Here is a 12,045-nt window from a genome sequence, read left to right as displayed (position 1 = left end):
GTTTTGGTATCAGGGTGATGGTGGCCTCGTAGAATGAGTTTGGGATTTTTCCTCCCTCTGCTATATTTTGGAAGAGTTTGAGAAGGATAGGTATGAGCTCTTCTCTAAATGTTTGATAGAATTCGCCTGTGAAGCCATCTGGTTCTGGGCTTTTGTTTGCTGGAAGATTTTTAATCACAGTTTCAACTTCAGTGATTGTGATTAGTCTGTTTATATTTTCTATTTCTTCCTGGTTCAGTCTCGGAAGATTGTGCTTTTCTAAGAATTTGTCCATTTCTTCCTCGTTGTCCTTTTTATTGGCATATTTTTGCTTGTAGTAATCTCTCATGATCCTTTGTATTTTTGCAGTGTCAGTTGTTACTTCTCCTTTTTCATTTCTAATTCTGTTGATTTGAGTCCTCTCCCTTTTTGTCTTGATGAGTGTGGCTAATGGTTTATGAATTTTGTTTATCTTCTCAAAGAACCAGCTTTTAGTTTTATTGATCTTTGCTATTGTTTTCTTCATTTCTTTTTCATTTATTTCTGATCTGATCTTTATGATTTCTTTCCTTCTGCTAACTTTGGGGTTTTTTGTTCTTCTTTCTCTAATTGTTTTAGGTATAAGGTTAGGTTGTTTATTTGAGATTTTTCTTGTGTCTTGAGATAGGATTGTATTGCTCGAAACTTCCCTCTTAGAACTGCTTTTGTTGCATCCCATAGGTTTTGGGTCGTCATGTTATCATTGTCATTTGTTTCTAGGTTTATTGTTTAGCCTCCATGTGTTTGTGATTTTTACAGATTTTTTCCTGTAATTGACATCTAGTCTCATAGCGTTGTGGTACGAAAAGATACTTGATAGGATTTCAATTTTCTTAAATTGACCAAGGCTTGATTTGTGACCCAAGGTATGATCTATCCTGGAGAATGTTCCATGAGCACTTGAAAAGAAAGTGTATTCTGTTGTTTTTGGATGGACTGTCCTATAAATATCAATTAAATATATCTGGTCTATTGTGTCATTTAAAGCTTGTGTTTCCTTATTTGTTTTCATTTTGCATGATCTGTCCATTGGTGAAAGTGGGGTGTTAAATTCCCCTACTATGAATGTGTTTCTGTTGATTTTCCCTTTTATGGCTGTTAGTATTTGCCTTATGTGTTGAGGTGCTCCTATGTTGGGTGCGTAAATATTTACAATTTTTATATCTTCTCCTTGGATTGATCCCTTGATCGTTATGCAGTGTCCTTCCTTGTCTCTTGTAACATTCATATTTTAAAGTCTATTTTATCTGATATGAGTATTGCTACTCCAGCTTTCTTTTGATTTCCATTTGCATGGAATATCTTTTTCCATCCCCTCACTTTCAGTCTGTATGTGTCCCTAGGTCTGAAGTGGGTCTCTTGTAGATAGCATATATATGGGTCTCATTTTTGTATGCATTCAGCCAGTCTTTTGGTTGGAGCATTTAATCCCTTTACATTTAAGGTAATTATTGATATGTATGTTCCTATTCCCATTTTCTTAATTGTTTTGGGCTTGTTATTATAGGTCTTTTCCTTCTCTTGTGCTTCCTGCCTAGAGAAGTTCCTTTAGCATTTGTTGTAAAGCTGGTTTGGTGGTGCTGAATTCTCTTAGCTTTTGCTTGTCTGTAAAGGTTTTAATTTCTCCATGGAATCTGAATGAGAACCTTGCTGGGTAGAGTAATCTTGGTTGTAGTTTTTTCCCTTTCATCACTTTAAATATGTCCTGCCAGTCCCTTCTGGCTTGCAGAGTTTCTGCTGAAAGATCAGCTGTTAACCTTATGGGGATTCCCTTGTATTTTATTTGTTGTTTTTCCCTTGCTGTTTTTAATATTTTTTCTTTGTACTTAATTAAAAAAAATAAATGTATTTATTTATTTATTTTTGGCTCTCTTGGGTCCTCATTGCTGTGTGCGGGTTTCCTCTAGTTGTAGTGAGCGGGGGCTACTCTTCTTTGTGGTGCATGGGATTCTCATTGTCGTGGCTTCTCATTTTGCAGAGCACGGGCTCTAGGCACACAGTCTTCAGTAGTTATGCATGGGCTTATTTGCTCCGCGGCATGTGGGATCTTCCCAGGCCAGGGCTCAAACCCGTGTTCCTTGCATTGGCAGGCAGATTCTTAACCACTGTGCCACCCGGGGAGCCCATGTATTTAATTTTTGATAGTTTGATTAGTATGTGTGTTGGCATGTTTCCTCTTGGATTTATCCTGTATGGAACTGTCTGTGCTTCCTGGATTTGATTGGCCATTTCCTTTCCCATATTAGGGAAGTTTTCAACTATAATCTCTTCAAATATTTTCTCAGGCCCTTTCCTTTTCTCTTCTTCTTCTGGCACCCCTATAATTCGAATGTTGGTGCGTTTAATGTTGCCCCAGAGGTCTGTGAGACTCTCCTCAATTCTTTTCTTTTTTATTTTTTCTTTATTCTGGTCTGTGGTAGTTTTTTCCACTATTTTATCTTCCAGGTCACTTATCCGTTCTTCTGCCTCAGTTATTCTGCTTTTGATTCCTTCTAGAGAATTTTTAATTTCATTTATTGTGTTGTTCATCATTGTTTGTTTGCTCTTTAGTTCTTCTAGGTTCTTGTTAAATGTTTCTTATATTTTCTCCATTCCAAGACTTTGGATCATCTTTACTATCATTCCTCTGAATTCTTTTTCAGGTAGACTGCCTATTTCCTGTTCATTTGTTTGGTCTGATGGGTGTTTACCTTGCTCTTTCATTTGCTGTGTGTTTCTCTGTTTTCTCATTTTGCTTAACTTTCTGTGTTTGGGGTCTCCTTTTCGCAGGCTGCACGTTCGTAGTTCCTGTTGTTTTTGGTGTCTGCCCCCAGTGGTTGAGGTTGGTTCTGTGGGTTGTGTAGGCTTGCTGGTGGAGGGGACTAGTGCCTGTGTTCTGGTGGGTGAGGCTGGATCTTGTCTTTCTGGTGGGCAGGTCCACGCCTGGTGGTGTGTTTTGGGGTGTCTGTGAACTTAGTATGATTTGAGGCAGCCTCTCTGCTAATGGGTGGGGTTGTGTTCCTGTCTTGCTAGTTGTTTGGCATGCGGCGTCCAGCACTGGAGCTTGCTGGCCATTGGGTGGAGCTGGGTCTTAGCGTTGAGACGAAGATCTCTGGGAGAGCTCTTGGTGATTGATATTACATGGGGCTGAGAGGTCTGGTGGACCAGTGTGCTGAACTCGGCTCTCCTACCTGGGAGCCTCAAGCCTCACAGCAGGCTGGAGCACCAAGACCATGTCAGCCACATGGTGGATGGTGTAAGGAGCCCTGCCTGGGCACCTGGAGTGTAGTGGGTGTGCAGTGAACCGCAACCCAAGATCTACGTGCCCAGTGGAATTGCAATCTGCCAAGGAAACACAGAGCTGAGTTCCTATCCTGGCAGCAGGAGAAAGGGTATGAATTATTTTTAAGGCATAGAAAGTTGTTTAAATATTAGCCCACATATTACAGATTTGGAAATAAACTGCATATAGTTATATAGAGCACGGTGTGCTTTTCTAAGGAGTTTGTAAAGAATGTGGTTTAACTTGGCCGGTGTGTGATGATAAACTTATTTCTTCCGTGTGATCATGAGCCTTATTTATAATTCGATAGCAGATGTTTGTTTTCATTGTTAAATTACAACTCAGACATTCTTGGCTTAACTCCAGCTTTCTCTGTATCTCACAAAAATTTTTTAAAAAGTTAGAATGAAACTTTCTTTCAGAAGATGCTTCAAATGGGGCCAGATTTTTTTTAGAAACAGACTTAATTATCCCTGATAATAAGGATCAGAGGGTGAAAAGGAAATTGAGATCTTTGAAGAATCCCTAAATATCATTTTAGTCCACCATTTGCAGCCTCTCCTACTGCTCTTAGACCCACTCACAGGGCAGCAGTGCTGCCTTGTTGGGATTCTGGATTTCTGGCTCCCAACTCAAGCTAATGAGCAGTGTAATGGCTGAGAGCTTGGGAGAAATAGGAGAGGAGCCAAAGGGCCTAGAGTATTTGAAACTAAATAATTAACATCAGATTAATTGGGGATTGACTGTCCTTCCTGTGCTGGGTTCCAGTCTTTTGATCAAAGGGTGTCATTTCCTTACTGTTTTACACTGTCTTAATCACAACAGCCTATATAGATATTTGGATTTTGGATAGGAGGAAAATGAAAAGGGGATTGGAAATAGCATGTACTCTTTTTTTTTAAGGATTAAAAAAAGCCCTCAGATAGATTTTAAAAATTTAAAATTGTTAAATGCGATAGCTCTTCCCAGTTAACAAGTGGAAGAGTGCTGTGTGTTGTTTTCGGTGGTCCTTAACAGTGTGTATTTTTCTTTTCAGCTTCTAAGTCAGGATTGTTACCTCCACCACCCGCACTTCCTCCGAGACCTTGTCCATCGCAGGTAGGAGACGACGTTGATTTCTGAGAACTGTCAGTAGGCAGTTCTCCTCCCACTGTGGTTCCTTTGCGAGGGTTGATCACCACAGAACTGGCTGGTCAGGTTCCCAAGATGATGTCTGGACTGGACCGGGAGAGCAGAGTGGGGCTGAATTTCTTCCTATCCAGCCAGCCCCCAGCCTCATGTGGAAAGGGGACAGTTTCCTCAATAAGCAACCAAGCAAATGTGTGAAACAGTTCAGTCTTGGCTGTAGAGGGTTGCATGTGGTTTTCATTACAGAGAGAGGAGCAGAAGGGGTGCCTCTCCGATTGGTGCTGGGGAACGTGGCTTTTCTGTGTAGTATGTGCAGTCTGAGTGCCTATATTTTCCTCAGTGTTTTAGGAGCTGTGTTAATTCTGCATAAACTAAAAATAAATGGTCCTCAGCATGGAGTTAGTGCGCCCACAGTGCTTTTTTTAGGATGGTATTTTCCTTTGGGACAAAAAGCTGAATCAGCAGCGTTGGGAGACTGTATCACCCGAATCTGTTTCACCTGTGAATCAATTCCACCTTATTGCCATGTGCTACTATGGCCTTTTACATGAATACTCTTTGTAGAGTTGAAAATGAGAAGCAAACAGCAAATCCGTGGAGTGTGGTAAAGAGTGCTACAGATCCTTCCTTTCATTAATTGCTCCTGAAGAAACTATCTTTAAAAACTCTCTCTGACTTTGGGCAGGAAATGTTGAGAAATTTCTCTATAAAGCGACCCAGTTTCTACCTCATTGCTCTGGGTAGTTCAGAGCATACGTTTCCATATGGTGCATCTCAGGACTCGCTGAGTCACTGAAACCACTTTAAACATTGGCTTGTCCTTCTTTTAGAGAATTAGGTGGTCTTTAGTGACCACTCAACCTTGAGATGCAAATACCATGAGACATGGGCTTCCTCCTTCAGTTTGAAGGGTAATTAAACCCCTCTTCCTCCTGACCACATATAAATAAGTGAGAACCGTTTTTTCAATATTCCAGCGTTAGCTTTACGAGAGATTAATTAACCAGTCAACAAGTGTTTATTGAGTCCCTGCTATTTACTACTGCCAAGCTTTAGTTCCATCCTTGCCCTTCCTTGGCTGTGATTTCTACTCATTTAAATTATTAGCTGTGTTTCCTGAGCATCTATAGTAGAGCACGCATTTGTGCTAAGTGCTTTCAATGCATTATTTAATCTTCACAAAAACCCTATGAAGTGTAGGTATAAATATTAACCTTAAAAACAAACAAACAAAAAAAAAAACAGATGAAGAAGTTGAAGCATACAGGGGTTAAGCAAGTTACCCAAGGTGACATAGCTAGTAAACAGTAGAGCCAAGGTCCATCTCCTGAAGCTTCCTCCCCCTTCCCATTTTTGGAGTCAAAGTATCCGTGTGTACAGGAAGACAGGGCGCCATTGCGCTGGCAGTTGAGGCTTTCACCACGTCCCCCAGGAGGACCTAGATGAGCTGATGCTCCTGATTTACACCAACAGCAAGCCTGTCATAGCAACATTAGTGGGCGTTCCGGAGGTGCTTATCTACCAGCTGCTGGTTTCAGACCAGGACTTGGGAGCCACCTGGATGAATGCTTGGAACACTTGTCTGAAAGGGCTTTTGTGACCAACCTCCTTATGTTTCTCCTGCTGCACAAGTGACAGTAGTTAGTTCCTGGTTGTGAACCGTGCTGCCGCTATCAGCAGTCCTCATCTGAGCTGCTCTAGGTGGGCTTCCTGCCTGCTCTGGGGCTTGGTGACTGAGGAGCTGGAGGGGACCTGGGAATTCTGAAGTCAACTGTTAACGAAAGAGACTGCTTGTTTGTCTATCAGATTTCCCATCACAATGTAAACAGTGAGCCTAGCACTCAGCCCAAGCCTCCAGCTCAGCTGCCTAACTATGGAGTTTTCAGACTATAGAAACAGGTGTGTATGAAAAGCAGGCAGAAGAGCCCTCCACCACTTCGCTCCCCTACACTCCCCTCCTCGCCCACTGTACGTGGGACACACACGGTCAACAGAGGAAGTCCTGGCTGATCCACACATGGTGGTGTTTAGTCTTTGTGCCGTGTCAAATTCCTACTGTTGGCCCCAGGAGAAAGTCACCTAACCATCTGTATGGAGCACCTATATGTTTCAGTCTTTCCCAAACTACTTGTGATGAAGCCTTCTCCTGGGAGATATTAATAGGGCTGTATGGTAAGACAGATTTGCTGCCTCTGTACCTGCTCTGGGAGATTTGCAGTGCACGCCAGCTCATTAAGGGCTTTGAAGTCCTACAGTAAAGCAACCTGGTCAATTTTTTTTTTTTTTTTTTTTTTTTTTGCGGTACGCGGGCCTCTCACTATAGTGGCCTCTCCCATTGCGGAGCACAGGCTCTGGACGCGCAGGCTCAGCGGCCATGGCTCACGAGCCCAGCCGCTCTGCGGCATGTGGGATCTTCCTGGACTGGTGCACGAACCCGTGTCCCCTGCATCGGCAGGCGGACTCTCAACCACTGCGCCACCAGGGAAGCCCCAACCTGCTCAATTTTGTTAAAGCTGGCAGCTTTCTAGCTTGTGACCATTCATCCCTTTATTTATAAAATACTGTTAATATCCTGAGGGCGTAGCACATGATTATACACCAGCCTTAAGGTATCGGTAAGAACATTTCCAAACATCTTTAATCTGTCACCTCATCTGTATATTATGTGATTAAAGTTAAATTTTTATATCTTATGCCAATAGGTTTCCCTAGAAGAGGTGAAAATGAAAAAAAGTTTACCACACATTAGCTTGGGATTTCAAATTGTTGTGTTTTAGGTTTGTTGTGTTTTCTTCGTTGCTTCCTCTGAGAGAGGAAGAAGGAACAGAAAAGCAACCAAATTTTATTATAGAGAGCTTAAATAATCTGAGTTATTCTTTTGCTATGTTAAAATTTTTTTGACTGTTCTTTGGTATATATGGACAATCAAGGTGACTTTGGAAAAAAATATATATATACTTAACTACAGAGACTTCTTTTGTAGGGCTTAAACTGTAGTACTTAGGGGAGAAACCAGGAAGCCTGGTATAATTAAAATCATTGTATTTATTAGTAGCTTTGAGAAGAGATTAAGATAAAAAGTTTTTGGATTTAACATTTTCATATTATATAACTTGATAAACGGGCAAGACTGGATTATAATAAAGAAAACATTTTATTCCCCCAAGAGGAACACTATTTAAAAAACTATGTGGCCAATCAGTAATGCACTATCAGTTTTTTAAGTATGTAAGAGAGTTTGTACAGTTGCAGATACGTGCACAAAGATATATATATATATATATATGTTTATATATATATATACAGATAGATAGATACATACATACATACATACACCCAAAGTCTGTCTCTAATTTTATCAAGTGAGAGATGAGATTTAGGTTTTCAGCATAAAATGCAGCCTCATTGGCCCTTACTTAGACCAGGCACCACCATGGTATGAACATCTGGATTAAGTTATAGAAATGGGGCCCTGGAGTTAGGAAAAGGAATAAATTCAAAGAAACTGATCTTATTTTTCATGCTATATAGGTAAGATCAAGAAGGACCAAGTGAGTATATAAAGAATCAAATGTTTTGGTCCTACGTTTTCCTGTGGACAGGCCAGAGAGCAGGGTGTAGTATTTTGGCTCAGGCTAGAGGCCAGAGGTGACACTTTTTTTTTTAAAAGACTGATTCATACTGTAAATGATTAAAAAGCAATTAGAGGTAACTGTTTCATATGGAGCAGTGTTAAAATGAGAGTTAGTTAAACTTATTAGCTCATTGTGTGCATATGAACTGAGTAAAATGCCATTCACAGGGTTGGTGCTTGTCCTGTAGGTCTGTTTTCTGCTCGGGGCCTGTGTGGTACTTCAATAGCCAAATTCCTTTAATAGTGTTGATATCGGGCCAGATTTCTTATAGCAATTGTGATAGAGCCACAGCTTCAGTGTAATTATCTTTAATAAAGAGGAGATTTTTTTTTTGGTCCAAAGGATAATATTTTCAGTTTTGTGTTAGCACTACATTTGATGAATTGCAGCTCCCTGTAGACTCATGTGCTCCGAATTTTCCTACTTATACCACTAATTTCTCACTTTATAATGGCAAGTGCTCTTCGCGAGCAATGCAGTGAGCACTACAATAGCATTGTGGGATGAAAGCGCTATGAAGGAAGCATTTTAGCAATATTTCTAAGCTCAGAGAGACCAAGAGGGCTTCATGCAAGGGCCAAGGTTACCAGTGAAATGAGTTTTACAGAAACAAGAGAACTTTTCTTTTTAATGGCTGAGGGGTTCAGAACATTACTGTAGAGAAAAAGCAAATGCAAAGAAACAGGTGTACAAGAGGTCCCTGTGTGTTGGAGGAACTGCCCGCAATTTGGAAAGCTAGGAGATTTTAGACGAGAGAGATTTCATGTTTGGAGGTGGCAGTGAAGAGCAGCCAGCCTGCTCACTTTAGTCCCGGTGGTGCCAGAGCTGTGGGAGAGGAAAGGCCCCCTGATGAGAGAGTTCTGTCTGGGGAGCAGCTGCTGAGGGGACAGCACAGGGTGTCACTCAGCACAGCAGCGCTCACCCTTGCGGACACCAGCATCGTTTGGGGGAGCTTGCAACCTACTGAGGCCTGGGCGCTGGGAGTTTGTAGAAGCTCCCCAGGTGATTCTGAAGTGCAGTCAGGATCGAGAGGCACTGGATTAAGGTGAGAGGAAGGAATGTTCAAAGAAGAAGTTGAGAATATAGGGGATCTGTTGATGCTCCACCGTGAGTTCTTAAAGGGCACGGTGGGAGGCTTTCTCAAGCTGGGGAGGGTGGGAGACACGAAGTCCGGTTAGGGGATATATCCAGACCCTGTGGGGACAGGGACCCTGATCACAATGAATGGCCTGGGGGTCCCGGGCTTCTGGTGATAACTGATTTCAGCAGGGTCAGGGGGCATGATGGGAAGGTCTTGCTGGAATGACTAGTCGCTGTGTGCTTCCAGTCCTCTGTGTACTGTTGTGAAGGACTAGCCATGAACACAGATGGCCTTGAAAGGAATCCATAGTCCATTCAGCTAATGTGTGATCTGACTTTGCCATCTGGCTAGGATCAGGTCTCTAAGGCTATACTGAATCCAGTAGGAATATGCTGGGCATGCCGCTTTACTTCAAAGCCAGATTTCTTAGATACAAGTTGATATAAAATACTCTCTTCATTTAATTTGCAAGGGAAGACTGAGGCTCACTTAAACTCAAATGGCAGTTTGTAGGCCCTGAAGTTCTGAAATATTTGATACTCCATGCTTTTTTAAAAAAAAAAAAATACATTGTCCTTGTAAATGAGTATCTTTTCATTTCAAGACTGTTTTCCTTAAGTTAATATAGTTGATGATACAAAATAGTAAATTCTCCTGGGAGACATTAAGAGTTTTAGAGCTCTCTCTCTTTTTTGGCATTACTAGTGATTATGTAAGTCTCTTACAGGGTTATGTAATATGTTTTTAAAATGTAAATTTGATTAAAGTATAGCATGCATACTGAATCCATTTTAAATGCATACTAAATCCATTTTCAGGAGAGTAAAATGAAGTATTATCTCACTGGCAATTTTCAAATATCTATAAGAAAACAGCAAGAAACATTCTTGAAATGTAAACAACATAGAAATGTTACTGCTTCTAAAACTTTGTGGCTTTTTTCTTTATTAAGTTAGAACCCTTTGGGCGTATATCACATATCATGAGATCTTTTGCTATAATGTGCTCAGATGATGTCATGTAATGTACATTAGTTACTAAATCACCTTAATACATTGGTTATGTAGATGAAGCATATTTGTAAGCTTTCCAAGGTATATACGGCATCCTGATTTTCGCTCATCAAAATATAAATTTAGTATATGTCAAGAGGTAGTCTTCTATGTATTTATGTATTAGAAACTCAGTAATTATTTTGAAGAGAATTTACAAACATATATCACCTAAGATGCCATCTTCATTTTCTTCCAAAGTGTTACTCTCTTCTGTCCTACGGTGCATGCTGAAGATTAGCTGAAAATCACAGTATGTTAGTGAGTGTTTCAGTGATTAAGGAAAGAAGATCTAGGTCCAGGATTTATCTTCATCTGCGATGATGAAAGAACGTAATGAAAGCTGTACAGCATTATACAAATGTGTCTGTCTGTGGTCTTATTCTTAGCCTTACTATTATGAAGCTCTATGGCTTTATGGGAAGTAAGCAAATTCATCTGACGGACCTACTGTCTCTTCTAGAAAATGAGAAGATTAGACTAGATAGATCCTTTTAGTGCTTAAAGTTTCTGATTATGTGTTGTATTCCTCGGTCCAAGAAAAATTTTGTTGCAAGTATAGATGAAACATCACAAAACACAATTGAGGACAAGATGGCTTAGACTAATTTCTCCCTGCTCTCCCACTGCTAAGTACAACTAAAAACTCTAGGCATAATATGGCAGAAAGAGGATTTCAAAAGATGTAAAGAGGAAAGCAGGCTGACTAGGGCCTCAGGAGTTGAGGAATAGCATAGTAGTGAGTCCCCTGAGTTTTAACAAATCTTTCATATATCCTGGACTGGGCACTGGAGGAGCCTGCAACCCAGAACCACTGACAGATGCAAACAAAAACATACACTCCCCAGCCAAAGCACTGGGAAGGAGGTAGCTAAGCTGGATATAGACCTTTTTAACAATACTTGCTGTACCCCAGCCAAACACCATGGATGCTCCCCCCTCTGATGTCAGCAGAGACCTACTGGAGAGGCTGGTATTTTGCTCCTCATGTGGTAGCAGTAGACAGCCCAGAGTGGTGCTTTCCTAGTCAGCAAACATGGCTTCAGCAGAGACCAAAGGGGGAATCTAGTCTCTCAACTGTGACTGATGGCAGCAGATCACCTGGGGAGGCACTTTACTCCCCCACAGACAGTGTCACTGGAGACTGAAACATTCCCAGATAAGCAAAACCTCAAGGAATTTGTCATTAGTAGACTTGCCCTGTAAGAAATGCTAAAGGATGTCCTCCAGGCTGAAATGAAAGGATATTAGACAGTGCCTTGAGACTCTAAAAAGAAATGAAGAAAGGTAAAGGTAGCTACATAGGTAAGTATAAAAGCCAGTAGGGTTGCATTGTTAGTTTGTAACTCCTTTGTTTTTCTATATGATTTAAAAGGGAAATGCTTAAAACAATAATTTAAAATCTGTGTTAATGGGCACACATGCATAGAGATGTAATTTGTGACAATAGTAATATAAGGAGGCAGCAGGGCTGTGTAGGAGCAGAGGTTTCTATACTATTGATATGAAGTTGGTATTAATTCAAACTTGTTATAAAGTTAAGATATTAACTAATTCCTAGGGTAACTACTAAGGAAAAAACTAAAAAAAATATGGAAAAAATGAGAAGGTAATAAAAATGTTACACTAAAAAAAAAAATCATTTAATCACAAAAGAGGATAGTGATGGAGGAATTGAGAAGAAAAGAGGTGTAAGACCTGGAAAACAAACAGCAAATGGCAAAAGTAAATCTTTCCTTATTAGTAATTTCTTTAAATTATATGGATTAAAATCTCCAATTAAAAGGCAGAGACAGGACTTCCCTGGCGGTCCAGTGGTTAAGACTTCACCTTCCACTGCAGGGGGTGTGGGTTCGATCCCTGGTCAGG

The 12,045-nt window shown here is 40.7% G+C and overlaps 1 protein-coding gene across 5 annotated transcripts in view; it reads left to right on the top strand.

Annotated features, from left to right (window-relative positions):
- Positions 1-12,045, top strand: part of REPS2 (RALBP1 associated Eps domain containing 2) — a 240,008-nt gene that overhangs the window by 164,909 nt on the left and 63,054 nt on the right. For all 5 annotated transcript variants that reach the window (XM_022562671.3, XM_022562667.3, XM_022562669.3 and 2 more), the window contains one exon: positions 4,317-4,378. In XM_022562671.3, coding sequence (XP_022418379.1) covers positions 4,317-4,378 — 62 coding nt within the window. The remainder of the gene's footprint in view (positions 1-4,316; positions 4,379-12,045) is intronic.

Source organism: Delphinapterus leucas, chromosome X, assembly GCF_059928025.1.
Source record: "Delphinapterus leucas isolate spDelLeu-1000000601 "Yukka" chromosome X, BTC_Dleu_Yukka2, whole genome shotgun sequence".
In the NCBI taxonomy this organism is placed as follows: Eukaryota; Metazoa; Chordata; class Mammalia; order Artiodactyla; family Monodontidae; genus Delphinapterus; species Delphinapterus leucas.
This window is presented reverse-complemented; position numbering and strand designations above follow the sequence as displayed.